At 40.5% G+C, this 27,792-nt stretch overlaps 1 protein-coding gene across 1 annotated transcript in view; it reads right to left on the bottom strand.

Annotated features, from left to right (window-relative positions):
* EPYC (epiphycan) overlaps positions 1 to 27,021 on the bottom strand; it is a 40,392-nt gene extending 13,371 nt beyond the window's left edge. The window contains exons 1-3 of the mRNA XM_084617645.1: positions 26,934 to 27,021; positions 25,747 to 25,927; positions 4,971 to 5,124 (exon numbers count right to left, since the gene is read on the bottom strand). Coding sequence (XP_084473771.1) covers positions 4,971 to 5,124; positions 25,747 to 25,914 — 322 coding nt within the window. The 5' untranslated portion in view covers positions 25,915 to 25,927; positions 26,934 to 27,021. The remainder of the gene's footprint in view (positions 1 to 4,970; positions 5,125 to 25,746; positions 25,928 to 26,933) is intronic.
* Between the last annotated feature and the right edge of the window lie 771 nt (positions 27,022 to 27,792).

Here is a 27,792-nt window from a genome sequence, read left to right as displayed (position 1 = left end):
AAATAGTGCAGCCTCTCTGCTTTCCAAGTATCTGGCGGTAAGCAGGGAATGGATGAGATTAGCTGATTAAGAGTCAGTCCCGATAAAACGGAGGTGATGCTTATAGGTAAAGGGAAAGCATGTAGATTGTATGCCAAAGATTGATTGTGTGTGTGTCAGAATGAGGCTCACTATATATGGGTGGTCCTGGATCCCTTACCACTTCTTGATTTCCAGCTCATAGTAGTGGCCAAAATGCCTTTTTTTCATCTATTTTTGAGTAAAGGATGGTGGACACTAATCCCCTGAGGATCTTGTCACAGTTACATGTCTCTGACCTCCAGATTAAATTATGACCGTGTTTGATATGAGGCTAGCCTCTAAGACCATTTGATGTCTGCAGCTAGCACAGAATAAGTCTGTTTCATGTCCTAGCTATATAGTGTATATTATGTCATCTCCAAAGATCTCAGTGGCTTCTCATTTTGCTTTGAGGAGTAATTCAAGATATTGACATTGATCTAGAAACCTCTGCATGATTTGGAAGCTTGTTCCCTCTCTTCCTAGGTGTTGTCATGACTGTTGAAATCATTTGGAGCCATTTGGCTCAATTCTTAGATTCATCCTCTGCTATATTGAGGACACTCCATTCTGCTGTACTCCCCCAATCCCCTTTACCACCATGGGTACAACGCTATTGATTACAATAACAAAGTCGAAAATCAGGCCCAAGCATTCTTCTCAGTCTGTTTACCTTCAACTCATGATGCAAGGCTTGTTGTCTCTCTTCTTGGGACTAGACTGTGGTAGCAAGCCAAAAATGTTCAGTAGGGGGCAGTAGAGAGCTGTGCAGGCTTCTGCATGCTCGGGGGCAATACTGGGGAGATTGTCCTTCATGTAGGAATGAGCTCCCCTGAGGCTGCAGAGTGGGTGCAGAATGCTTCCCTTGGTACTCCCGACCTTTTCTGTGGCCTGGTGTGGTACTCTGATCCTCCCTCCCTCCTACCACCTGCTCTCCCACGAGAGTAAGAGTGCAGGGACTGTTATTGTGAGGAATACCTACCTACATGCTTCCCCTTTACCATGAGCAGGGCCGGTTCTACAGTTTTTGCAGCCCCAAGCAGTGGGGAAAATAACTGCCGCCATGGCTGGCAAAAGGAAGAAGCTGCCGCGGCCGACAATGGGGAGAAGGAACTGCTGCCCCTTTCTAACTGCCGCCCCAAGCACCTGCTTGGAACGCTGGTGCCTGGAGCCAGCCCTGACCATGAGCAGCCATGCAAGGGGTGATAGCTGCTTGCCCACCACTGTATGATTATGCTAGTCCCACTCACTAGTCTTGGCCTTAGGCTTTTGCATAAAGAAGTTAAAGTCCAGAATCTAATAAGGTGTAGTTTGGGACTGGCGGGGAGGGGGTGCGTCTAGCTATAGTGACATTTGTCCACATGGTAGGTTTTGTAGCTATCTTTACTATATATGTCCCAGAGATTGTAGGATCCAATTTTTTTTGTAGAACTAACCTAATGATATGGGGAAAATGAACCTTGAATCCTAACACATTCCAGATATCCCCTGGTCCTTGGCATTCCCAGAAGAGCAGAAGGTTTAAAACTTCAGTGGAATGGATCAAGTTCCTTTGATACAATCCATATTGTGTGCAAATTCCATTCTTGCTATAATTTTGATTACAAAGATTAGGTATGTGAACTAGAATTCATCATCTCACTTATCTGTATGGGTTGCCGTTGGACAATCCTCTTTGGGTTTTTAATGGCTAATTCCTTTCCTGGATTGTTAAGTCTCATTTAACAGTGAACCAAGACATGATATGGCCAATCAAAACTTAGTGCTTCAAAGTTCAATGTAATGAACATGAACTTAATATACAATAATATGAAACATCTAAGTTCCTGATAGATTCCTTTTGTGATTAAAACTGTGATAAGAACAGCAGTCATAACAACTGCAATCCACTGTCATAAGAGTTTCATATGAGAAGTAGAATTAATTTGACATTTCCTTCTTATTAGGGTTATGAGATTATAGCCACATTGAACTCCTCAGATGCTATGCTGCCCTAAAGTTTCAAATGCGGTGGTTTTGAAACTTATTACAGTTACTTAAGTTTAGTTCCGTAAACAGTATCTTTTGGATGATTATTGAGGAAATGAATTTTTTCAGATACTTTTAGAGACAGGATATCAATTTCCTTCCCATTGGTTTTTAATTAACATTTCTGATCCAGAACCTTGACATCAGGAAAGATTTCTCAACCCTTGAGCTAAAACTGCTTGAAAGATGTGCATTTTCAAAGAAAACATTTAGCTGCCCCAGGAGGAGCATGAAAATCAAAACTCAAGCCATTTCACCTCATTCACAGAAGTTTTCTACTAAAAGATGTGGGATATGGAAGGCTAGAGTAGGTTCTTTTCCTGATATTTCCTCTGCAGAGCCAAATTATGGAAATCATATGCTTGGCCAGATGGCCTTCAGACCATTTTGAATAGGGAATATTAGTGGGCATGGGCGTATCCCTGAAACCTAACATTTCACTGAGGGTATAAATATTCCTGCTACACCTTATCTGTTTCTCACCTGTTTTGGCCACAGAACTAACTGTGCATTTTGTGCTAGATAGTTTTATTTGTAAAACTTATTTGGTCAGTTTTACTAGACAGCTGAGTTAGCAATGTAGTTAGTGAAAGTTAGAGGAACTTACCATTTAAAAGTTCTTATTAGATTGGCTTTTAGATTTTTTTTTTAATTGCCTGTTTTGGCTTGACCCCACTTGGTCAACCAGGATAAGAAGTCTTGTTTCTGCAAAAAGGTCAATCACTGAAGACCATGATAATTGCTAGCAGTGCCTAGCTGAGGGATACCCCCCCAAGGGCATACTAGGTCTGCTACCTGCTCTCTTTGGACAAGCAGAGAGAGGAGACACAGACTAAAATCCTCCCTTATTCTGGAACTTCTGTCTGCAGTGCTCAAGGATCCAGGAGAAATATCTTAGAGGCAAACTCCACTCCAGCCTGCCCTCTTACCTTCCCTCCCACTGGGTGATTTAACCTAATTTCAAGGAGCAAGTCTGACACAGAAAGGTGTAAGTTACACCTCCTCAAACTTCCTTGAATCAGTTGTAGTGAATCTGGGGCTAAGTGAGTTTAGAGTAAAGCTGTTCAGGGGAAAAAAAATAACTATTTTTCTGGCAAAAATACCATTTTGTGAAAACATTTTTCTTGCAAATGTATCAGTTTCACCTAAAATGGTTTCTCAGGTCCAGGATATAGACATGGCCACAGACTTTGGAATGGCCAATAGTGTGGTGATCAGGGCACCCACATGGGCAGTTGAAGACCCTGATTCCAGTCCTTGTTTCACATGGCATTGCAGGTGAGTGCAGTTATCACTGGTCTATAGAGTCAGTATCTATCTCTCTGCTCTAATGGCTATTTATACATAGTGGAACAGCTTCAACAGGAGAAATGGAGAGAGAGACACTGCCTCTATAGCCTCCAGCTCACATGACCTGTAGGAGACCCTGTTCTTCCTCATTCAGAGCGTCAACCTGAGTCTAGATCTCACACATCCCAGGTGAATACCCTTATCATTGGGTTGTTGGCTATTCTGGGGTGGGGCTCACTTTTTTTTCTGAAAAATATCAAAAGGGCTTGGTTTCATTCCTCACTAGAGTGAAAACAAATATTAAAGCCTTTAAACTTTTCATGAAATGGAGTTGTTGTTTCCCAACCAGGCTTAGTTCAGAGTCTTAGATGACCACCTTAGACAGGACTTTGCAGCTAAAACAGGGACAGACTTTCTCCTCTTCTCCCTCCTTCTTGGGGACTACTACTTCTCCTGGGCTGGTGTGAACTTAGGAGGCAAGGGACTCTGAAGTGGATTCAGCAAGAGAAGCTGGAGTTCCTGGGTCTCTCAGCCTTCCTGTTAGTTGGCAGAGCAACACCTAACATAAGAACAGGTGTTCCAGCCAGGAGTTCACTATTCACATTTTCAAAAGGAAGATCTCTCTTTCTGCTAGAGCCCCCTTAACCCCTCTGAAGTATGACATTCATAATACATAACATAGAGAAATTTTGCATAACACCTCTTTTGAAAGGTTTGAAAATCTAAAATGGAGGAAATTGCATTGGATATTTCAGAATTGTCCCGAGAACCTCCCACCCCTGTTTTGTGTTTTGACATCAGTACAGATTCTTTATCCTGCTTGAGTCTAACTGGTGGCATTTAAAAAAATAGGTCTGGGAGTGATTCCATTCCATCCACTAAACATTCACATTTGGAAATAGGAACTTGTCTCTTTTTTGTCCCCGTAGGCACTCGATACAAAACAGAATCTGCAGGCTCTTCCCCAGCTGCATCTCTATCACAGCATAACACTGAGACCTGTCATGGCAGCCACCAGAACTAGTGAACCCTCCCTTCCATGTACTTGAGCCTGTAGCAATTACTGATCTTTGGTGTAGTGGTGTTTGGTGGGCTTGCATTTTATTCTAAACTTTTAAAGGAATTTCCCTTGGGACTTGTCAAGGATTTCTGTCTGACTAGCAATAGTCCAAGACACAGGAAATGCCCATGTTTCCATTTTGCAAGTTAAGAATGGAAACTTGTCTGTCTCTTTTCCCAGAGTTGCCACAATGTTTTAATCAATATTTTTAATGGAAAGGCTTACTGAAATTGTTAGAAATCATCAAACATATGTTCAAAAATGATATTGAACATGATATTGATAAAAAATTTCAATTGTCACAATTTCACAAAATGGAAAATGTTGTGTTTTTTCATGAAAAGCTTTTTGTTTTTGAACACTCCACTTCTGGTTTGTTTGTTTGTTTTGTGGGGAAAATCTGACTAGCTTTATAGAGGACAACTCATCCCAAATTAGATAAATGCTTAGTTTAAAAGCAAACTCACGACCGGACTCAGTGCATCATGGAAAGCAACCCAATGCAATGATATGGCTCCCCCCCCCCACTAACCATCATGTGTTTGGGGCCCAAGAACTCCTGACCCCTGTGGTGAAGAGCCATCAATTAGTTTTGGTGTTGATGCTTCTTCCTCAGCTTCCTCTGGCAGTGGTGGCAGGGAATGAATCTCTCTAGTTACAGAAGGTAACACAGTTCCAATCTCTATCTGGGGAGAAACATAGTTATATTAAGGAGGTACATTACATGTTTGCATTCACTGGCTGGTGGTGGTCTAACAATGCTTCATTGATCAGATTCTACCACTAGAGGCCAAACATGCTCTGACACTCAATGGTACATCTGTGTTTTATGCTGCAGCTACTAGATGACTTTGACTTGGTCTGCAGCTGTAGAGCTTATAAAATTGAAATACATTTATTCACTTTGCACCTCAGATACTTTCTTTGTTAGGGAAAATATTATAAACATTCTACATTAATGAGAACGTCTATTAACCAAGTTCTTTTCACACTTATTCAAATTAACAAACCAATTTTGTGATACAGCCAGTGATGTTTTGTTTGACAAATGAAAAGTTACTAAGAAGCTCCTGAGAAAAATGCCAATCATCTGAATTTAAAATGGCAAAATCTGCCAGAATAAATCCACAAAACATACCAGCACATGTATATTACATTTGAACTGTAATATGTTTAAAAGAACCCTCCTCTTAAAACAGGACAGGGGGTCAGTGCTTGTAATAATAAATTAGTCTCAGTGTTTGTCAACCTTTTTCACTGTCTGAATGGTTGCACAGCACTGTGTAGCTTTATTCATCAGCAGTTGCAGAAGACACAAAAAGGAAGGGTTAAAGATAAAAAGCATCTAAATAAGCATGAAGACCTCCACTCAAGAAAATCCTATAAACTTTGGTAAACCCTGCCATGGCACTAGAAAACATTTTTTCCTTCTCTGAGTCCCACCATCTAATAAGTTGGAAGACCCAATTGTTACTATACTAACCATAAAGCTGCATTCTGTCAATGTTGCTTCAAAACTACGTTAGGGAAAAATAAATGTGGCCAGTTTCTAGCAGGGGTGCTGAAACAATTTGTATAGTGGGGATATTGAAGTCCATTGAACCAAACAGTAAACGCTGTATAAAATGGAAACTCACCAGGGGGTGAGGCAGCACCCCTGGTTCAGCATCTATGGGTTCCAGTGTCACGTCTGCTGCTATCACAGAACAAAGCAGTGTTGGCAAGTGAGTATAGGAGAAGCCTACCATTGCAGACAGGCAGTGTCGTCTGAAGGAGTGAACGCAGGATTGGGAATCAATTGGTCACAAATTCTACGTTGGATTCTGCCACCGCTGATTCACTGTGTGGTCTTTGACAAATCTCTTCACCTCTCTGCCTCCATTTCCCCATATGTAAAATGGAAATAATAATGCTTACCTACCTGAAAAGCCCCTCTGAGGATGGGTGAACATGAGTATTTTCATTTGATAAGGAACAAGTAATTAATGTCTGTCTAGTGCTTTGAACATGTAAGGTGCTAGATAACTGCCAAATATTTATAAAATTCAAGCTCAGCTCCCACTGAAGTAAGTGCCTTAGAAAGGACTACTGGTTTGGGCTTTATGTTTGTACACTGAAAATGAGCCCCAGGGACTTGGGCTAGAACTAATTCTTCCTGTAAACTGTTCAATAAATTGGCATACATTCCTCCATATTAAGGTGCATATTCCTCTTAGTGATTGGACCGAATTGAAATGCATCATTTGGTGTCCCAGTTTCATAAATTGTTACTTTGTGTAGGCGTTTAAGGATTATCTTTTTTTTGGGGGGGGGGGGTGGAGGAGGGACAATGAGGAATTTTAGCTCAAAAGGGTAAAGTCATCTCCACAAGGCCTGACACGCCTCTCACCATCTCTGTATTGTGTTTAAAGAATGCTTTATAGATTAGAATATGGCTGCCTGTCCTTGCATCAGCCCAGACAAAAGAACAAACATCACATGCTGGTGTGCTGGCCATAATGGACTCCCTAGTTAAACCACTTTGATTTATTTTCAAACTAGAGAAGCTGAACTGAAGAATAGTTCAGATTCAGAATTGTGAAGTGTTATGAAAATTAGAAACCAAACCACAGGCATCTGTGTGCTGTATGCAATTATTACTGGGCAGTCTGCATCTAGTCCTAGAGCTTTCTTCTCCTAGTAAATGGTTTATTTTGCGATTTGGCTGGGTGCTGTTAAGATGATGGGCATACTTAACCAGCCTTTACAAGTGTGGAGATGGTCTCTCCTGCAAGTGCAGGGTGGTGCAGTTAATACTCACTCCCCTGTGCCCATATGTGAGCAATGCTGGAGGGGGGCATTCGTACCACAATAACTGGCCAGTGTGGGGGTTGTGGGATGGCAGATTTACAGACTAGTTGGCGCTTTACACAAGTTGCACCAGGTGATATGGGAGAGGTGCTGAATCCCCACATCTCGAAGATGATTTGGCACTGCACCTTCTTGCCAAGCCCATCAGTTCTTGTCTCCAGTTGAGTGTGGGTTGCCGTGTTTTAATGAGGAGGACTTTACCTCTAGGATTTTTTTTTATTCAGGCCTTTCATGAAGGACAAATAAGAAGTTAAGAATAAACATAAATGGCACTTGGTCTATGTCCTAAACATGAACAAAACTGCATATGCCAGTGCTTGCCAACTTGGGGTAATAGGAAGTAAGGATGCACCTTATCAATGTATCTATCAAAAACACATACTGTTCCAATCTGTGGGGCTAAGAGTGAGACAGCTTTAACAGGAATGGACAGGGGGACAAATCAAAAGAAGACCAAGAGAACACAGGAAATAGGGGCAGATGTTCTCTGAATGGAGAAAGCCTAGAGGGAGAGATGCATTCCAAACTTATTGACCCTACACTGGTGTTGTGCAAAAGTGTTTGCATATGTCCGTCTCCAGAGGTCAACTTTCTTTCTTTTGTGGACATCTGTAAAGTTTCAGTTTTTGAAGTGCAGATTTGGAAAAGTGTTACATCCAAAATGTGTTTCCAAACTCAGCAATGGCTTTGCACATTTTTATTCAAGTAAGATATGGAAATTGTATTGCAAAGAAAATTCTGGGGAAGAAAGTAGTTATTGACAGATGTCCAGTAACGTCTTGTAAACTCTGTCTAGGTCATATGACGGAGTCAGGTCATAAAGATAGGTTTCCTATCAACATTCCTGTCTACCACACCATTATTATACCCTATGATCCATATTTTTAGGTACATTATTGGAACACTGTTTATAGTATGTAGTCTTTCTACTTACATATTCTGAGGATACCAAAGCACTTCACTGATATGAATTAAGTCCCACAGAACCCCTCTGAAATAAGTATTATCCCTGGTTTTCCAGTTGGGAAACTGAAGAAAATTGATTAAAAGTGCAATCCTACCCTCATAGAGGGCAATGACAGAATTCCAATTGACTTCAATGGGGCCAGGATTTCACTCTAGGTGATTTGTCCAAGGTCACAGACAATCTTTGGCAGAGTCAAGAAGTAAATCCAGCTATTCCAGCTTCCACTCCTATACCTTAAGCATAAGATCACCATTTCTCCTATTGTGTTCCTGTGTAATATTACAGGTATTTTTATTTTAAATATAGTGCTTGTGAAAGATACATGACTGAAACTGTAGTTCTTTCAAACACAGCAGTGATAGCATGGGCAGTGGGAGCTTTCTTTACACTTGTCTTGTCAGTGAGTTTAAACACTGATCTGGTGAGGCTATTGCCAACAGAGTGGCTGAGACATTCTTAATTGTTAAGAATTGTTTAATTGTTTAAATTAAATTAATTTAAATTGTTAGAACCTCTGCTGAAGTTGTCAAGGAAAATGCCAGTTTAAATGATGATTTTTATGTCGACAGTTCTCCACTAGAAAATGGACAGAAACCACTGATATGTATTACAAACAAGTCACAAAATATGAACACTTCTTGGCCACTACACAGGGGCTGGATTTGAACCAGTGACCTAGAGGTAAAAGTCTGTTTCTTATTATCAAGCTTCTGAGTCCTGCAGGGCTCCATCTTTTACATATTTGATAGATCACGCAAAATTTTAATAAGAGAAAGATGTTTCCTAGACTGTCAAAAATGACCCTTTGTCTTTCAGATGTTTGTTTGTTTTTGGCAGGATTTGCCTTATTAGATATTTCAGGCAAAAACATTTCTAGATGATTTAGTAGGTTTTTTTCTCTGTAGTTCTCTGCAATTCCTTTCTTATTTTAAGAAAGTGAAGAATTTTACAAAGAAATTGCAGAGGGCCAAAGTATGTGGGTTTTTTTGTTTCTATACGCATTTGTTTTTCTTTGTTAAATACTGTGATTCTTTACATCGTTACAAAGCTCCTGTGCCTTGCATAACATACCCCAACATAAGCAAACAGTGTATAAATATATCCCTTTATGCACACAGAGAAAACATTAAGGTTGCACACTTATACCCTTAAAGGTAAGCAAAGGACAAACTTAAGGCTGCACATGTAACCTCAACTCTGTTCCTTTGTGTATACACGTTATGACTGAATATTTAACCACATGGTCAAACTATTTCTCAAGGAATATAATATAACACCGTGAAATCTTTTAAGCTCAGATACCCACATAGCATCTTGTAATTATCCCCCTTGTCTATTTACACAGTATGTACTAAATTTTCGTAAGTGACAACTTAATTTGGATGCCCAACTTGGTATGCCTAAAAGGAAGTGCTGAGCACTGACTTCTGAAAATTAAGCCTCTTTCAGGCATGTCGAGTTGAGCACTTAAAATTACTAGCCACCTTTGAAATTGTAGGTCTATATCTTAGATAACTTAAGATCTGGTTTTCAGAAGTGCTGAGCACTCCCAGCTCAGACTGACTTTGGTTTGAATTGTAGGTGCTCAACACTTCTTAAAATTAGTCTCTAGTTAGACTTTCTGTATAACACTTCATCTCAGGTATGAAATTTACTAATGTTGGGCCTGATCCAAATCCCATTAAAATCAATGGGATTTTTTCTATTGAAATCAGCTGGCTTTGGAAAAGCCCTGTAGTCAGTACCAATGTTCTATAGACTTTCTCTTCTACCAGCATCCCAGCTTTCTTTAGATGCTATTTATGGAATGAGGCACTCAAAACCAATTTTCATATGCCCATATGCACAGTATAGCATTTTGTAGCAGAGAGTAAAACCATGGGAGAGTATTTTTCATAACATAAATTAATGTATTAGCTTTTTGCTGATTTACTTTACATTATTTTTGTGATATTTATGAACTTTATGGTGAGGCACAAAACAGAGCAAATACCCCTGAACAGAAATGAGTGATGAAACACTAACTGAAAGCAAATGAGTTTTGGGGAGGCATTTAAAGGAAGAGAGGTGTTGGATCATATTAAAGAAGTCCTGTATTAAAATCACAAATGAGTTTGATTCCCCATAGTTTAAATTCCAGGGTATTACTAATTAAGAGGTCTCTTGGTTTTTGGTACTGTTTCTCTCCCTCTATGTGTGAAACTTGCAAGCTGCTAATTGCGTTAGTACATTCTAAGACAGAGTCTGTTCTCAAAGCAATTCACAGAGAGAGAGACTCAAAGCAATACTCTAACAACAGAGACAGCACCCAGAGACTCCCCGCCCTTTTGTTGTATTAACAATTGTGATTAAAATAGAGATAGAGGATGGATGCTTGGTGTGGATAATAACTGAATGATCAGGGAGGTGCCAGCCTAAGAATCCAATGTCCATCTGCTGAAGAAGGCGTCAAGTGGAAATAACCAGAGACCCCCGGAGGGCAGACTGGAATCCACCCAACAGCCTCAAGAATGGGAGAACCAAAGAACAAAATAACAAGATCTAGCAGCACGGAGCCGTCAGGAATGTGTTATCTGCTGACTGATTCAGCAACAGCATGATGAAACAATTCCCATAGACTGGCTTAGGAAGAAATTCCTATAAAAATGGACTCTAGAAAGTGAGAACTTCGGGGTCTGATTCTGCAAATCAACTTCCAGGAGCATCAGATGTGCATCTCACAAGGCCCTGCTCCCTCCTCATGTCCAGACCACCTGGCCAGTGGCTTGGCATGAGCAACTCTAAGGCTGGTAACTATGATAACAACACAGACAGCTGCAGCAGCACAGGAGCTAGCAAACAGAGCTGTAAACAGGGGAGTTTGAGTGGGAGTTTGAAAGCGGAGTTTGTCTTGTGGTGCTTGTGTGGGGTTTGGTTTTGCTGTGGGTGGTGGTGTTTTGGTGTGGTTTGTGTTTCCCAGATTAACAGGATTTAGGTGGGAAGGCTATGACAGATTCAGAGGTGGCAGTGGGAGTGACCCATGTAGCAGATGACACAATGAAGATGACTGGATGTGGAAGCTGTGGTATGTACATGATCCTGGAGGGGGCACCTGGTAAGAGTTTTGTCTGCATGAAATGCCGTCTGATAGAGCTGATGGAGGAAAAGATCAGAGGTTTGGAGATGCAGGTGGAAAGTCTGGTAGAGTTTAGGAAGGGGTTTGAGCAGATTATGGAGCAAAGACATGAGGTATCTGAAGGGAAAAGCTCAGACTTGCAGATGGAAGCAGGACTAGGGAATTCTGAGGGGAGACTGGGTGAGGAAAGTGGTCAGTGGAAGCATGTGACTAAAAGAACTAGGCAGAGGAAAAGACGGGCTAGTGAAGGAGAAATAGAGCTTCAGAATAGGTTTGCAGAGTTGGAAAATGAAGAAGGGGCTCAGCAGGTAGTCACTGAAGGTGACAGGGCAAGGAAGAAGAGAAGAGCGGTTAGTCCTATAGGAAAAGGGGAAGAGTTAATGGAGATTACACCAAATATGAGCCCCAGGAGGATACAGGATGGGTTAAAAAGGATTACAAGGGAGAATGGGAATGGAAAAAACTTGCAGCCAGAGGGAACAGGGGATAGACTGGAGAATAGCACCGTCACTAGGAAAAGGCAGGTCTATGTGATTGGGGACTCTTTATTGAGAAGAATAGATAGGCCTGTAACCAGAGCTGATCCAGAAAATAGGAGGGTGTGCTGTCTTCCAGGTGCTAAGATACGGGATGTAGACCTGAGGTTAAAAAGGATTCTAAAGGGAGCGGGAAAGAATCCCCTAATTATCCTTCATGTGGGAACAAATGATACGGCTAGATTCTCACTGGAAAGTATTAAGGGAGACTATGTTAGGCTGGGGAGGACGCTTAAGGAAATTGAGGCTCAGGTGATCTTTAGTGGGATTCTGCCTGTTCCTAGAGAAGGGCAACAAAGGTGTGACAAGATTATGACTATCAATAGATGGCTTAGGCAGTGGTGCTATAAGGAGGGCTTTGGGATGTATGGCCATTGGGAGGCATTCATGGATAGAGGACAGTTCTCTCGGGATGGACTTCATCTGAGTAGGGAAGGAAATAGACTTCTAGGATGGAGGCTGGCACAACTGATTAAGAGAGCTTTAAACTAGGAATTTGGGGGAGATGGTTGGGAGATGTCCAGGTAATCTCCACGCCAGAATTTAGCATAGAGTGGAAAGAAAATGAAGTAAGAGTGGATACAGCTGTAGGTAGGAGGAAGGGCAGTGTAGATACAAGTCTAATAGGTTATACTGGTAGTAAAATAACCGTGCCTAATAGGGTACAGAATGTGAGTGAGGCCAAACAGCAAAAATTAAGATGTTTGTACACTAATGCAAGGAGCCTAGGTAACAAAATGGAGGAACTAGAGTTACTGGTGCAGGAAGTGAAACCAGATATTATAGGTATAACAGAGACCTGGTGGAATAGTAGTCATGACTGGGCTACAGGTATTGAAGGGTATGTGCTGTTTAGGAAAGACCGAAAAAAAGGTAAAGGTGGTGGAGTAGCACTGTATATCAATGATGAGATAGAATGTAAAGAAATAAGAAGCGATGAAATGGATATGACTGAGTCTGTCTGGGCAATAATTAAATTGGGGAAGAAAACTATTAGAGCCTCCCCTGGGATAGTGCTTGGGGTGTGCTATAGACCGCCGGGATCTAATTTGGATATGGATAGAGCCCTTTTTAATGTTTTTAATAAAGTAAATACTAATGGAAACTGTGTGATCATGGGAGACTTTAACTTCCCAGATATAGACTGGAGGATGAGTGCTAGTAATAATAATAGGGCTCAGATTTTCCTAGATGCGATAGCTGATGGATTCCTTCAACAAGTAGTTGCTGAACCGACTAGAGGGGATGCCATTTTAGATTTGGTCTTGGCGAGTAATGAGGATCTCATAGAGGAAATGGTTGTAGGGGATAATCTTGGCTCAAGTGATCATGAGCTAATTCAGTTCAAACTGAATGGAAGGATTAACAAAAATAAATCTGCAACTAGGGTTTTTGATTTCAAAAGGGCTGACTTTCAAAAATTAAGGAAATTAGTTAGGGAAGTGGATTGGACTGAAGAATTTATGGGTTTAAAGGTAGAGGAGGCCTGGGATTATTTTAAATTAAAGCTGCAGAAGCTATCGGAAGCCTGCATCCCAAGAAAGGGGAAAAAATTCATAGGCAGGAGTTGTAGACCAAGCTGGATGAGCAAGCATCTTAGAGAGGTAATTAAGAAAAAGCAGAAAGCATATAGGGAGTGGAAGAAGGGAGGGATCAGTAAGGAAAGCTACCTTATTGAGGTCAGAATATGTAGGGATAAAGTGAGACAGGCTAAAAGTCAAGTAGAGTTGGACCTTGCAAAGGGAATTAAAACCAATAGTAAAAGGTTCTATAGTCATATAAATAGGAAGAAAACAAAGAAAGAAGAAGTGGGACCGCTAAAAACTGAGGATGGAGTGGAGGTCAAGGATAATCTAGGCATGGCCCAATATCTAAACAAATACTTTGCCTCAGTCTTTAATAAGACTAAAGAGGATCTTAGGGATAATGGTAGCATGATAAATGGGAATGAGGATATGGAGGTAGACATCACCATATCTGAGGTAGAAGCGAAACTCAAACAGCTTAATGGGGCTAAATCGGGGGGCCCAGATAATCTTCATCCAAGAATATTAAAAGAATTGGCACAAGAAATTGCAAGCCCATTAGCAAGAATTTTTAATGAATCTGTAAATTCAGGGGTTGTACCATATGATTGGAGAATTGCTAACATAGTTCCTATTTTTAAGAAAGGGAAAAAAAGTGATCCAAGTAATTATAGGCCTGTTAGTTTGACATCTGTAGTATGCAAGGTCTTGGAAAAAATTTTGAAGGAGAAGGTAGTTAAGGACATTGAAGTCAATGGTAAATGGGACAAAATACAACATGGTTTTACAAAAGGTAGATCGTGCCAAACCAACCTGATTTCCTTCTTTGAGAGAGTAACAGATTTTTTAGATAAAGGAAACGCAGTGGATCTAATTTATTTAGATTTTAGTAAGGCGTTTGATACTGTGCCACATGGGGAATTATTAGTTAAATTAGATAAGATGGGCATCAATAGGAAAATTGAAAGGTGGATAGGGAATTGGTTAAAGGGGAGACTACAACGGGTTCTACTGAAAGGTGAACTGTCAAGTTGGAGGGAGGTTACCAGTGGAGTTCCTCAAGGATCAGTTTTGGGACCAATCTTATTTAATCTTTTTATTACTGACCTGGGCACAAAAAGTGGGAGTGTGCTAATAAAGTTTGCAGATGATACAAAGCTGGGAGGTATTGCTAATTTAGAGAAGGACAGGGATACCCTACAGGAGGATCTGGATGACCTTGTAAACTGGAGTAATAGGAATAGGATGAAATTTAATAGTGAGAAGTGTAAGGTCATGCATTTAGGGATTAATAACAAGAATTTTAGTTATAAGCTAGGGACGCATCAACTAGAAGTAACGGAGGAGGAAAAGGACCTTGGAGTATTGGTTGATCATAGGTTGACTATGAGCTGCCAATGTGATATGGCTGTGAAAAAAGCTAATGTCGTCTTGGGATGCATCAGGAGAGGTATTTCCAGTAGGGATAAGGAGGTTTTAGTACCGTTATATAAGGCACTGGTGAGACCTCACCTGGAATACTGTGTGCAGTTCTGGTCTCCCATGTTTAAGAAGGATGAATTCAAACTGGAACAGGTACAGAGAAGGGCTACTAGGATGATCCGAGGAATGGAAAATTTGTCTTATGAAAGGAGACTCAGGGAGCTTGGCTTGTTTAGCCTAACTAAAAGAAGGTTGAGGGGAGATATGATTGCTCTCTATAAATATATCAGAGGGATAAATACCAGAGAGGGAGAGGAATTATTTAAACTCAATACCAATGTGGACACAAGAACAAATGGATATAAACTGGCCACTAGGAAATTTAGATTAGAAATTAGACGAAGGTTTCTAACCATCAGAGGAGTGAAGTTTTGGAATAGCCTTCCGAGGGAAGTAGTGGGGGCAAAAGATCTATCTTGCTTTAAGATTAAACTCGATAAGTTTATGGAGGAGATGGTATGATGGGATAACATGGTTTTGGTAATTAAATATTCATGGTAAATAGGCCCAATGGCCTGTGATGGGTTTTTAGATGGGGTAAGATCCAAGTTACCCGGGAAAGAATTTTCTGTAGTATCTGGCTGATGAATCTTGCCCATATGCTCAGGGTTTAGCTGATCGCCATATTTGGGGTCGGGAAGGAATTTTCCTCCAGGGCAGATTGGAAGGCCCTGGAGGTTTTTCGCCTTCCTCTGTAGCATGGGGCACGGGTCACTTGCTGGAGGATTCTCTGCTCCTTGAGGTCTTCAAACTACAATTTGAGGACTTCAATAGCACAGATATAGGTGTGAGGTCTTTTTTAGGAGTGGTGGGTGAAATTCTGTGGCCTGCATTGTGCAGGAGGTCAGACTAGATGATCATAATGGTCCCTTCTGACCTAAATATCTATGAATCTATGAATCTATGAAACCTTGCAGAACCTGTGTGTGTGTGTATGAATGAATGTGTGAATAAATATGAGATTGAATGGAATGTTATAGCTATAACTAACTGATTACTATGATTCTTTCTGTATTCACAATAAATGTGGTATTTTGCCGTTTCCCCCTTTAATAAGATCCTGCTGATTTTTATTTTATTGGTATAACAGAGGGAGATTTGCATGGTACAGAAGATGGCAGCTACCATACAAGAAAATGCCTAGCAATTTAAGATGTTTATTACAGAAGTAGCCTGAGCCTAGTTTCTTTCTTTGTTCCTCTTTATCTTAAAATCTATAACCCAGAGAGACAGCAGCAAATAGCATGTTAAAGTAACATTTCTTTAGATGGCAAGTTCTTCAGGACAGGCACACTGTTAATGTCATATGTATAGCTCTGTGCAAACAAAATTAGTTGTATTGTGATTCTTCAGAAGCTAACATCTGTGGAAGCTGTCCATGGAAACTTAGGAAGGTTCCTGGGTTCTTCCACTGAATCTCTTATGGGAAGCAGGAACACTCCATCCATTCATCTTTGGCCACTGAATTGCAAATAGGTACCCTGAAGCACCTCTTTCCAAAGACAAGAGTCTGTGGGTTGCATGCTGATCTCAGACATGCTGGTATAAATCTTGAGTAATCATTGATTCTACTGGTATGACATTTACTTACCACTTCTGTTGTACTTGTACCAGAATTTTGAATGATCCATTGATTGAAATGGAGAGTCACTAGATTTACACTGATACCAATTAAATCAAATACTGACTCTAACTCCATCCAGCCTGATTACCAATTTCATTTGCCGTTTCAGGTGCCCTAGTTTCTGGTCCTGATGTTTTGTTTAGAAAAGTATTAGGCGGGTGAAATAAGTCAGCCTTCAGCATCTCTTTTGGTTGGACCAAAGCTAGAAACTCACTGGTAACAATAGTGCTGTATAAAGCTGTACTGGGCCAGTTTTGATACTTAGATCTGGCCTCTTTGCAGCTCAGGAGGTGCAAAGGAGTGGAAAGGCAGATAATTCATGGTCAGAGTGGAACTCCCTGCTCATGCAAGTCATGGTCATAGATTTTTAAGATCAAAAGGGACCATTATGATCATTTTGTGCCAGCTCAAGGTCCTGTGCATGCCACTTTCCACATTTGATAGAGGGGTCATATGGGGGCAGGGAATAGGCATACTGATCTGCTACCCACATGCTTTAGGGCAGAATTTGAATTCAGTTTTTCCACGATTTCTATCAATTACTTACAGTTACAGATTTGCAGTCATGTGACTCCCTGACAAAGCTCATGGATATTAAAGGATAGATATTTTTTGGAAGTGCAAGTGGATGAAGGCAATCATGAATAACTGAACAAATCTGAGAGTTGCAGTTAAACCTTGGTGTGAACACTTACTACCAGTGCTGCCTAGTGCTCAGGCCAGCATTTGGGAGATGTCGTCTTTCCAGATGTTCCCCTTTCTCACTAAAGCTTCACCTGGTGGTGGACCTCTGTCCTTTCAGAGGCTCAGCCCTCTGCCCGTGTCACATGTTCAAGTTCACCCTTTTGGGGGTATACAAAGTCCAACAATGTGGAAGTCTTCTGAAGTCAGCAAGGGCTTTGGAGAGTCCCCCTTGGGTCAGTGTCTTCCCCAGATAGGTTCTTCACTGAGGGATAGACATCTGTTATAATCCACTCTTTAAAGCTTGGTAGGGGAGCTTGGGCTCACCCTCTCCACCAAGCTCCAATCCAGGATCCAGTCATAGGCAGCTAAACCCTACAGTTTGGGGTGCTTTATAGCTGCCTCCCTATATCACTTCCTACCACTGCCTGCTCTTCCCACAGGGTAAAGTAAATAACAGAACACTGAGATAAAGTTTCTGACCTTCAAAAGTCACCAGTCCCTTCTTTGCAAGTTGGTCAGATCAGTATCAGCAGGCCTGAGGCAGCAAGAGTACTTGCTTCCCGGGAGAGGAGGTCAGGTCACCTCCCTGTCTGCCACTGAGCTAATTTGCTTCCCTTTTTAAGCTCTTCCTCCAGCCTGTGAAGGCTTTGTAACGGGGGTAGGTCTGAGTCACCCAGGCCCAGAGCAGCTCCTTAACCCCTCCTCCAGTGTGGGGTTTGTATACCTCCATCACAGTTGAGCTACATAAGAAGCTAATAGAAAGCAGGAGATTTCCAGTGTTAAGATAAAGGACAAATGGTGTCTTGTGAAAGCTTTAATTCCCATATTGATTATTTCCCGGCTCCATGTTAGCTTCATCAAATGGAAAGTCTTAAAAAAGCATATCATGCTCATGAAAGGGGTTGGATTGTCAGCCTGAGGCCTTGTCTACGCTACGGGGGTAGCCGATCTAAGTTACACAACTCCAGCTATATGAATAACGTAGCTGGAGTCGATGCAGCTTAGGTTGACTTACTGTGATGTCTACACTGCACTGGGTCAATGGGTGACACTGTCCCATCAACTTACCTTAAACTTCTCATTCCAGTGGAGTACTGGAGTTGACGGGAGAGCGATCTGCAGTCAATTTAGCAGGTCTTCACTAGACCTGCTAAATCAAACCCCAGTGCATCGATCACTGCAGCATCGATCCCTGGTAAGTGTAGATGTAGCTCACACACCTCCTGGGTGTGGTGTTCTGTCCCATCTAGTGGCACTGAGACCACTTAGAGAGAGAGATTAATGAGTCTGCTCTACAGTCTTAGCTAACAGCCATATGGCTTTTAGCTCATGCAGAAAAGGCTCATATATTTAGCTCCAGAGGTCCCAGGTTCAATCCTGCCCACCGATGACTGGGGTCTGTCAGCGTTACATAGCAATACACTGAAGTCTTCTATTTTATCTCAAGAAAGTAGCAGCAGTACAAGCTTCCTCACGCTACCCTGATAATGCACCTCAGCCTTCACTTGTAGGGGTGAGTTAATAGCTTCATCTTCACTTCTATTCAGCCCTCACCTTCTCAGATGAGATGGCACACCTGTTGGCAAATTGCAGGTAGATTTTTGTAGTCATATGTGCGTGTACACTAACACCACACATTTGTTTTGTGTGGGCAGCTGAGAAATAATAACTTTAACTTTATCAAAGTTCAAGCCAATGAGTATGTGATAAAATAGTATGCAGACAATTACCAGTCTTCTGAGCCATCCTCTGTGTAGGCTCTTATTCCCCAGTTTTGACTATTAAGGCCCTAAAATTAAGACACCCCTTAAAATGCAATACATGGACAATTACTAACAAAGCTTTTTTGTAATGTATTGCAAACCTAGGGTTGTACTCTGAGTTAAAAAGTCTCTCAAAACCTATGTTTTAAAGAAGATAAAGAAATTCTGACATTTTAAGCCTGTGGCATTTTTTACCCCCTATGTGTGTATGATAACACACACATGCTAAATAATGATATTTATTTAGATGAAGAATTGCAGAATATTCAGATTAAGAGTTTTGTTAGTTACACTTCAGTAATTTAAAATTGTGGATAGTGAATGAGTTTAGATAAGGTTACATTTAAGCCAAAGCTTTGCCTGACGTGAGTGGTGTTCTTCCAATTCTCTTTTTACATGGAATTGCTGATGTAACTGATGACAGGACAAAGACAACATGTGCTGGATGATTTTAGGTAAAATACGTAAACCTATAATGACAAGAAGCCCACTTTACTGGGAAATCCCAAAGGCAGGGTGACACAGAAGTAGAATGATATGGAAATTGAATAAATAGCAAAAGTTGTGTAAATTGAAGATTGCACATGCATATTACCTAAAACAAATGATTAATGTGCTTAATGTTGATTGGAGAAAGGTTAAGTAATGCACGATGAGGAAATATATAAAAAGGTCCAAGTGATAAAGACCCAAACTGGGCAAGCACCAGGCCAGAAACTGAAGGAACAGGACTGAAGGACCAGATCTGAGGCAGTGACTACCATCATGAGGTACAGGAGACCTTCCCAGAGCCCAGGAATGTGGTAACTTGGGCCCTCTACCAAGTCCATCTTATCTCTTTGTCTGGCATAAGCATATGGACAGACATTATAACAAATCTGTCTGAAATTGTATAAAATAAGGTCAAAATTAATTAAGCCTAAATTGGATGGATTTGTGACTCAGTTTCCCACCTTGCACTCCCAATACCAGTCACAGGATATTGTGTTGTTTTAACCCTTTTCCTGCCATCATCTCCCTAACCCAATTTCTTCACTTGTCTTGACCTGGCCTCATCTCTGTCCATTCTCTTAAACTTGCTACTGTTTCCTTAGCTCCTATCATCTAGCATAGCCATCTTGTATCTCATTTTCCCCATCTCAGTTGAAAATATTTTACTTCCATCTCAATATCTCTTAGGCTACATCTACACTACAAGCTGGGGTGTGATTCCTAGCTCATGCAGCATACTCTTGCTGGAGCCCATTGAGCTAGCACAAGTGTAAATAGCCCTGGTAGCATGAGCAGCAGTAGTGGTGATATGGCTTAGTGGGGCCGCGTACATACTCGCCTGAACCCCATGGGTACGTACTTGTCATGGCCTATGTTACCACAGCTACACTACTATTTATGTTTGTGCTACCTCTCAAGCTTGTACAAGTAACTCTACAAGAGCGGGGGATCACACCCCTAGTTCATAGTGTAGATGTAGTCTTAATTTGTCCTTCTGCTATAAAGCAGCTTTGTCTGCTGTAAGGAAGAGAGGTTAGTCATGTTTAAATATATTCTGTAATCAGACTGTGCTAGGATTTTCTTTTGAGTTTACTAGCTGAAATATGCATAAATCAGTCTCCAGTTTTCAATATTGTCTTATATGCTGTTCAAATCCAGTTTTCATTTAAGAGATTTAGTGTAAGCCCTCTTTGAATGAAAGTCTCTGAACCCCTGAATCAGTGATCATTTTACTCATATGAGTAGTGCCTTTGACAATCTGGTCTTTTGATTATACCAATTTTGGGGAAGAAAATATTACTTTGTATATGTTTTTTATAGAACCTAGTTCAAGGAAGCCCCAAGACTGATTGGGACCCTCTGGTTGCTACTATAATATAAATAATCATTAATAAAAACTATTATGAGGAAAAGATGTGGTATTTCAACATATTTAAACTATGATTGTCTGTCAGTTTCAGAAGATAAACCCTATTAAAGTTTCAAGGCTGCCTTTTAAATCACTCCTTCCTAGCCTCATTCTGTCAGGACCTCAGCATTTCTTCCTGGTTCTTGCATTTATTTTCTTTTTCCTGTTGTCTGTGGGTTAACGCTAGTCTGTTTACAAACACCACATAAATTTCTAAATGGAATTACCTCTTTTCTTTTCTTAAGGCTCTCCGACAATAAATTTCCTTCAGTTGGAAAGCCATAGTAGAACTTGCAGGTCTCAAGGCAATGGTGCTAGAAGCAACTTTGGGTTTCATAGCCAAAATTTAGCCTTCCTTATTATACTGCTTCCCAGTTAGGATTAAGGATTGAGTACATTTCTCCTAAATAATACACAACCTCAGCTATCTTGCCCTTTCTAACATCCATATACTGTGTTTCCCACCACACTTAGAATACCAGACGAACACATTGAAGGAGATGAAGTTAGGTCCGTTATCCACATACAGTGGGAAGGGACTTCAGGGGCTCACTGGCAGTATCCTTGCATCCTGTTAACTCTACAGACCTTAAAGTTGCACTAACAAATCAGAGGCTTCACAGGAGATCCCTTCAACAACCACCAGCTAGGTGACATAATTCACAGAAAATAGTCCATTGAGTCTATAAAAATACCAGTATTCATTTCTTTTCACTGGAATACAAAGATTCCCCAAGGAAAGAATCTCTAAAACAGAAGACACAGAAATGAACCCCTAGACCTGTATCCCAAGCACAAAATTTAAAGGAAATATACTCTCCTCAGAATCAGAGGAAATAAATTGATAGGATCTTTAAGGCCATCTTTGCCTCTAGTAGGCTGCTTAAGTTACCCAACCAGACCTCTTCTCTGAGCTCCCTTACCTTGTTGGCCAGATTTATTTATTTTTAAGTAATTTTTTTTACTTAAACTCCCACCATGATCTCTTCCACTAATTATAGCTGCTGTTTTCCTCACCTACCTCCGAAATGGTTTCCTTCTCACACCTTCCTACCAATACCTCTCTTCAGGCTCACTCATCCCGATACATCCTACCAACAAACCCCAAAGGGCAGAGGGAAAGTTAGGGACTAAGTTTCTCAAGCATTCAGTTCCGAGAACACACTCATATAACTTCACTTTATTGCAAGATCATCTGCTTATGCTCCTTCCAGCAGCTTCACATCAGTGGACCCTTGCAAGTCTAGAAAAAGTGACAAGCTCTTTATTTGGGCTCATGTTCAAGATAAATGTCTAAGGGTTGTCATTTTCCACATCTATTAATTCAGTGCTGAGATGGTGCTCACTTCACAGACAACATGATCTCCAGTGTGAAGAGATGGACTTCCATAAAAGAATATCAAGTACACTCTCTCTCTTTTTAAATAAAATGGACCTGAATTTTCTCTCATCCACTGTTTATCACTGACCTATATGGTGAATGAACTCAGACTTTCAATTTATTTCTTTTCCCAGTCTGCAGAAATATAACTGAACTTGGTGCTTGCATATTTGAATACCCAGGTATAATAACTGTTGGGTAAAATTTTGAAGAGCACTTAACTGACTTCGGTGTCTAGGTCCCACTGAAATTTAATGGGATGTTGGTGTGTAAATCAGGCACTTTGAAAAAATTACCCTTCATCTACAGGCAAACAGGCTGTTCTAATAAAGTTAATTCAAGTTCACAGGTCACTTGACTTTAAAGTCCTTAATGCAAGAGGTAGAGTAATTGTCTACACTACCTTAAGGATCTAAGGCTTGATCTAAAGCCCACTGAAGTGAATGGAAGTGTGTCAGGACCCTAAAGAGCAGCCATCCATAAATGAGATAGACTGTATTTCTATAGCTAGCCTGAGTTTTTGCACTATCACTCATCACTTCATATCAATACCTATAATCTGTGCCTTGCATGAATCATTTCTGTTAAACAGAGCCCTTTATGTAGCTCAGATCTATAAGTACAATTGGATTCCATGTCAGATAGGAGACATAGGAGTGATGGAATGAGTAGATAAATTACATTTTAATTGCTACAAACAAAATGTATGACCACAATTTTTAAATTTAGGTTCCTAGGCACCTAAATCCATATTTAAACACCTACTTTATAGTGGCTTGATTTTCAAAAATGCTGAGCACTCAGAACTCTCATTGACTTCAGGGAACTATGAGTTCCTTGACTTGTTCAGGATGGGACATGGAAGGAGTAATGAGATGGAACTAAGCAAAGGAAATTTTTGGCTAGATAGCTGGAAAATGTTCTTACCAGGAGGTCTTTTAAACTACAAAACCTTCCAAGTGCTGTGATGGATGATGCATCACAAAAGGAATTAAAAATGACTGAATGAGCTGCTCAGTAATAGGAGACAATCCTGTCTCAGGAGAGAGATTGATTAAACAATTTAATAGGGCTTTTCCATCTCTGATTTCTTTCCTATTGAAGGGCTCTCACCCCTCCCATTTATTACTTTCATAGGGAAGTGGAGGGAAATTGAGATGGAGAGAGACTTCTTCTCTTTGGTTGGTGGGAGCAAAGATTGGGCTGAGAACCCCGCCAGTGCTTAATTTGTAATGAAAGAGGTGCCAGGCAAGCTCCAGCACAAATTAAGCACAGATTAGGCAGCCGGAGAGTGATGGCTGCTGGCCGGGCACCCAGCTCTGAAGGCAGTGCTGCTGCCAGCAGCAGTGCAGAAGTAAGGGTGGCGATACACCGTATCCTGCTACCCTTATTTCTGCACTGCTATTGATGGCAGTGCTGACTTGAGAGCTTGGCAGCTGGAGAGCAGTGGCTGCTGTCTGGGAGCCCAGAGATGCCAGGGCTATGAACAACCAAGCCTAGAGGTGCTGGAGCTCAGTCAGACAAACCCCGGTACAAATTAAGCACTGAACCCTGCACTTCTGTTTAGCAGGAAGTGAGCAACAAAAGGCTAGCCCCATTTCGATCCTTAATTGTTGGAATTTGGTAAAGAGAGTCACTCCATGTTTTGGTGAGATGGGAGCTTACTGGGCAACTCTCAAAAAGAATAGATTTATTAGATTCACCACTAACATTCGGTGGTGTAATATATTTACTGATTTAATTAGGACATCACAAAGGAAGAGAAGCAGGTGGAAAATTAAGTATGAGAAGCCCTACAGTAGTGGTGTATGTTCCTTTTCTTCCCCAGATGGCAGCAAGGCATAGGTATCCCATATTAATCAACATCAAATATATTCAGCTGACATGCAGCTGTGGCTTTCAGTGAGTGGAGGTAAATTTCCCAGGGAAGACATGCAGGAAACACAAGTGTGGGGAGAGCTGGGTGTCTGCAAATGGGGGCTGTGCATTGGGGAGATAGACTAAGGTGAGTTATCTCTGTAGGGAAGAGTCAGCCACCTTTTCACCATGACTGTGTTGTCTCTGGAGCAGGGAAGGAAGATGGTCATTAGCAGGCTGTTTGCAAACATCTCTGAGAGCAACCAGCTCATTGTGGGTCTTGTATTTTGGGAACATTTTAAACCCATTTCAAACACTTTTGAATAAAGCCTGATCTCTGGCTTAGCAGAAATCTTCCTCCCTATTTTAAAAGGAACAGTACAGTTCCCCTGCACTACATCAGTGAGCTCATGAAAGTGTTTATGATCTTAGGGCCAGATTCTCTGCTAGTATTCAGCATTAATTTCAATGAACCTATGCTAATTTACACCATCTGACTCTGGCCTACTTACTTTTTTTTAGTAAGTTGTCCTTTGACTGTTGATTGCTGGGAAATGTTTATTATATAGTTACAAGTTACTGTCCTCAATCATGAAACACTAAAACAATAACCACTCCTATAAACCTATATAATTCTGTTAGGTAATGAGCACCAAAACTTTGTGGGGTGGGGACTGCGCCTTGATGCAATCTTGCACATTCCAATGACCCTGAGAACTGTGAGGGTAAGAACTTTTACTCCTGGCAGGGCCGTCCAAACTAAGCACGTCAAAGGGTGGGGACCAGACAGGGATGGCGGAGCTTTGTTTGTGCCCTAATCAGCATCTGATGGCATGGGAAGGATTCAGATTCAGAACCCCCAACATATAATATTTAATAAAAGTCTTGTTTTTATTATCTAAATCTAACATTATTTAACATTCTTTTATTCTTCATATTTTCTTAGCACTCAGTGCTGACTCAGGCAAACCCCCATTGTCTCTTTGGGAGTTTGCCTAAATCCTTACAGCAGGAGTGGACTATAATCTGTTTAATCATTTTCTCTTTGTCTTTTCTCCTTAATTATCTTTCTTCCCTTCTCTCTTTTCTCTTTTTCCCCTTTCCTTCCCTCCTCCTTTCCTTTGTCTCTGTGCCAGAAGTTATAGAAAGAACTTATGGGCTGAAATACCTGTATCCCGTGTAATCATTGTTCCATAATGCAACCTCAGGAAACAGCCTTGCTCTATCCCACTTTATGGGGAGCTGTGGATGTTTCTTCTATCCCAACTTTCTCCATTTCTCGCTTTTGTCCCACCAACATAGTGGCACCACCATGAGAGCCTCCAACATGTATCAGAGCCAAGTGAGGAGAGCTAAGGGAAACAGAGGCTATTGGCTATAATCTCAAGGATTAGCTCAAAAAAATTCAGGGGCACAATTTGGACCACATGTGAAGATGGGGAGAAAGCATGTGTTAAATATGGTATATTAAATTACACAGAAAACTGTTGAGTCAACTCTAGGCAATAGCCCCCACACCGATTGACCTGTCTCAATGTTGAATAGTTAAAAAAAATCCTAAATAACCACTGCATTTATGCATTGTACTTTTTGGAAAAGCAAAATAAGTGAAGTTCAGATTACCTCTGCCTGGTCCACGGGGAGGTTTTCATTGTAGTCATAAAGATTATCCAAGTCTTCCAATGCTACGTCATAGGTTTCAGAGTCATAAGTTAAGGTATCTATTGTAGGAGCAGCCACAATGGCCTCAAAGATAAAAAGTCCCAGAAAAATATTTGCAAATGTCTTCATTGTTCAATTATTCCTAAATGGAAACATAATATGCATAAATACATAATTGCAAATCACCTGCAAAATTTCAATCTTATACAAGCAGGATATGCAATTTGGCAAGAATTCTGAAGGCTAAGGAGCTTTTTAAAAAATTCCAGGATCATTGATTGAAAGTATTTATTAATTGATTATTATGTTATTGTGAAGATACCTTATGATTTCATTTGAATCAGGATCATTCAGTCAGATCCACTGCCGGTATATATCAGCATAGCTCTGCAGACTTCACTGAGCATGTGCTGATTTAGAACAGCTTAGGATCTGGCCCACTGATTTTCACGTGTATCAGGAGAGCATTAACAGAGAATTTCTTGACAAAACTCGCCTCTATGAGAATAGCTCTGAAAAGCTGAAAGTGGAATACATTTTGACTCTCATAACATTGGCCCTTTCAATTCCACCATAAAATGACTTTGAGAAGCTAATCAAGGGCCAAATTAGTAGACTTTTTATACATCACAGTAACCATGATTGACCTTTCAAAATATCCAGCAACAGAATTTTATATTTCCCCTACAAACCCAACAAGAGTAGAACCTTTTTTCCACAATTCCGGTAGTACCTTATTTCAAGTACTTTTACTCTGTTTACCAATATGTTGAACTATGGCATTTCAACTAGTTGGAAGGCAAGATATATTTTAAAAATATCCCTTCTGCAGATTTCCAACTGAAAAAAATAAAAGCAGTTATGCCCCCCCCCCCACTACTTAAAGGAATGGTATGCTCCATTTTTTCTTACCCACTCGCTCCAATGAGCAGTGGTGGTGTGACATAGTCACCTCTTCTCCCCAGCTAGAATATCGAACACGTGAAATTGATTTAAATGTTCCATATTTTAATAAACAGTAGAAAATCCAAAATAGGATTGAATATTAACATTCCTTCGCTCTCATGCTGAAGTGATCCATTCACTGTTATCTAAAATATCCACATGTAGGGCTCTATTTATCATTCCTTATTCAATCCTTTACTTACCTATAGCTATGATTGATTTCAACAGGAGTATTGACAGTAATAATTGCTGAATAGGTCCAATAAGGACTAATAAACCGTACTCCCTATGATTCTAAGTACAATCCTCAGTTGTATTATGGTATTTTATTATTTCATTTATAAATTCTAGCTGCTTAAACTACCCAGTGTATGAAAGATAAGAAATTCATGAGAGCCTTTCCTTTTGAGGTTGCATACTTTGAGCAACAGAGTGAACTTCAGCTACTTGAAAGAAGGTCTTTATGAAGCAGGTTTAGGCACGAGGATATGAAATTCCAGTGGGGATGATGAACAGCACAAGGCACTCATTTTTCCTTCCAGTGCTTTTTCAAACAATTTTTTTATCTGCTTCTGGGAAAACCTAGAGACAGCTTAGCTAGTCTTTGAGCAAGTCTTAATTGAATGGCAGCTTTTCAGTGGTGTCTTACAAGATTATTAAAGTTGTTTTTTTTTTTTTTTTTTACAAATAATTCTATTGCAGATCCTTCAAATATAAGAAGAATACATTCGTTACGGCCCTCACTCAGTTCTGTAGTCCCAGGTTTTTTAAATGTTTGGTGCTGGTTTAATAACCAAAGTAAACATGAAATAATTTGTTTTTCTTTGTCTTTATTTTCTCTTCCCTATTTTTGTCAGGATTGTTACTGGCCTCATTTTATGGTTGGCTTGATTCTGGCATTCATCCCCAAAGGTCCAACAATAAAGTATACTGTGTATTATCACTAACGTATCAGGCATAGGTTTCTTTTTGCCTTGTGTAAACTTTTCCAAGCCATTCCTGTATATCAATATTACATGTAATTAATTATTTAAGAATTGTTTGTTTTCTTTATGTTCAAAT

This window comes from Lepidochelys olivacea (assembly GCF_965140295.1).
Source record: "Lepidochelys olivacea isolate rLepOli2 genome assembly, chromosome: 1".
In the NCBI taxonomy this organism is placed as follows: domain Eukaryota; kingdom Metazoa; phylum Chordata; order Testudines; family Cheloniidae; genus Lepidochelys; species Lepidochelys olivacea.
The sequence above is the reverse complement of the archived record's forward strand: the minus strand, read 5'-3'. Positions and strand labels throughout refer to the sequence as shown.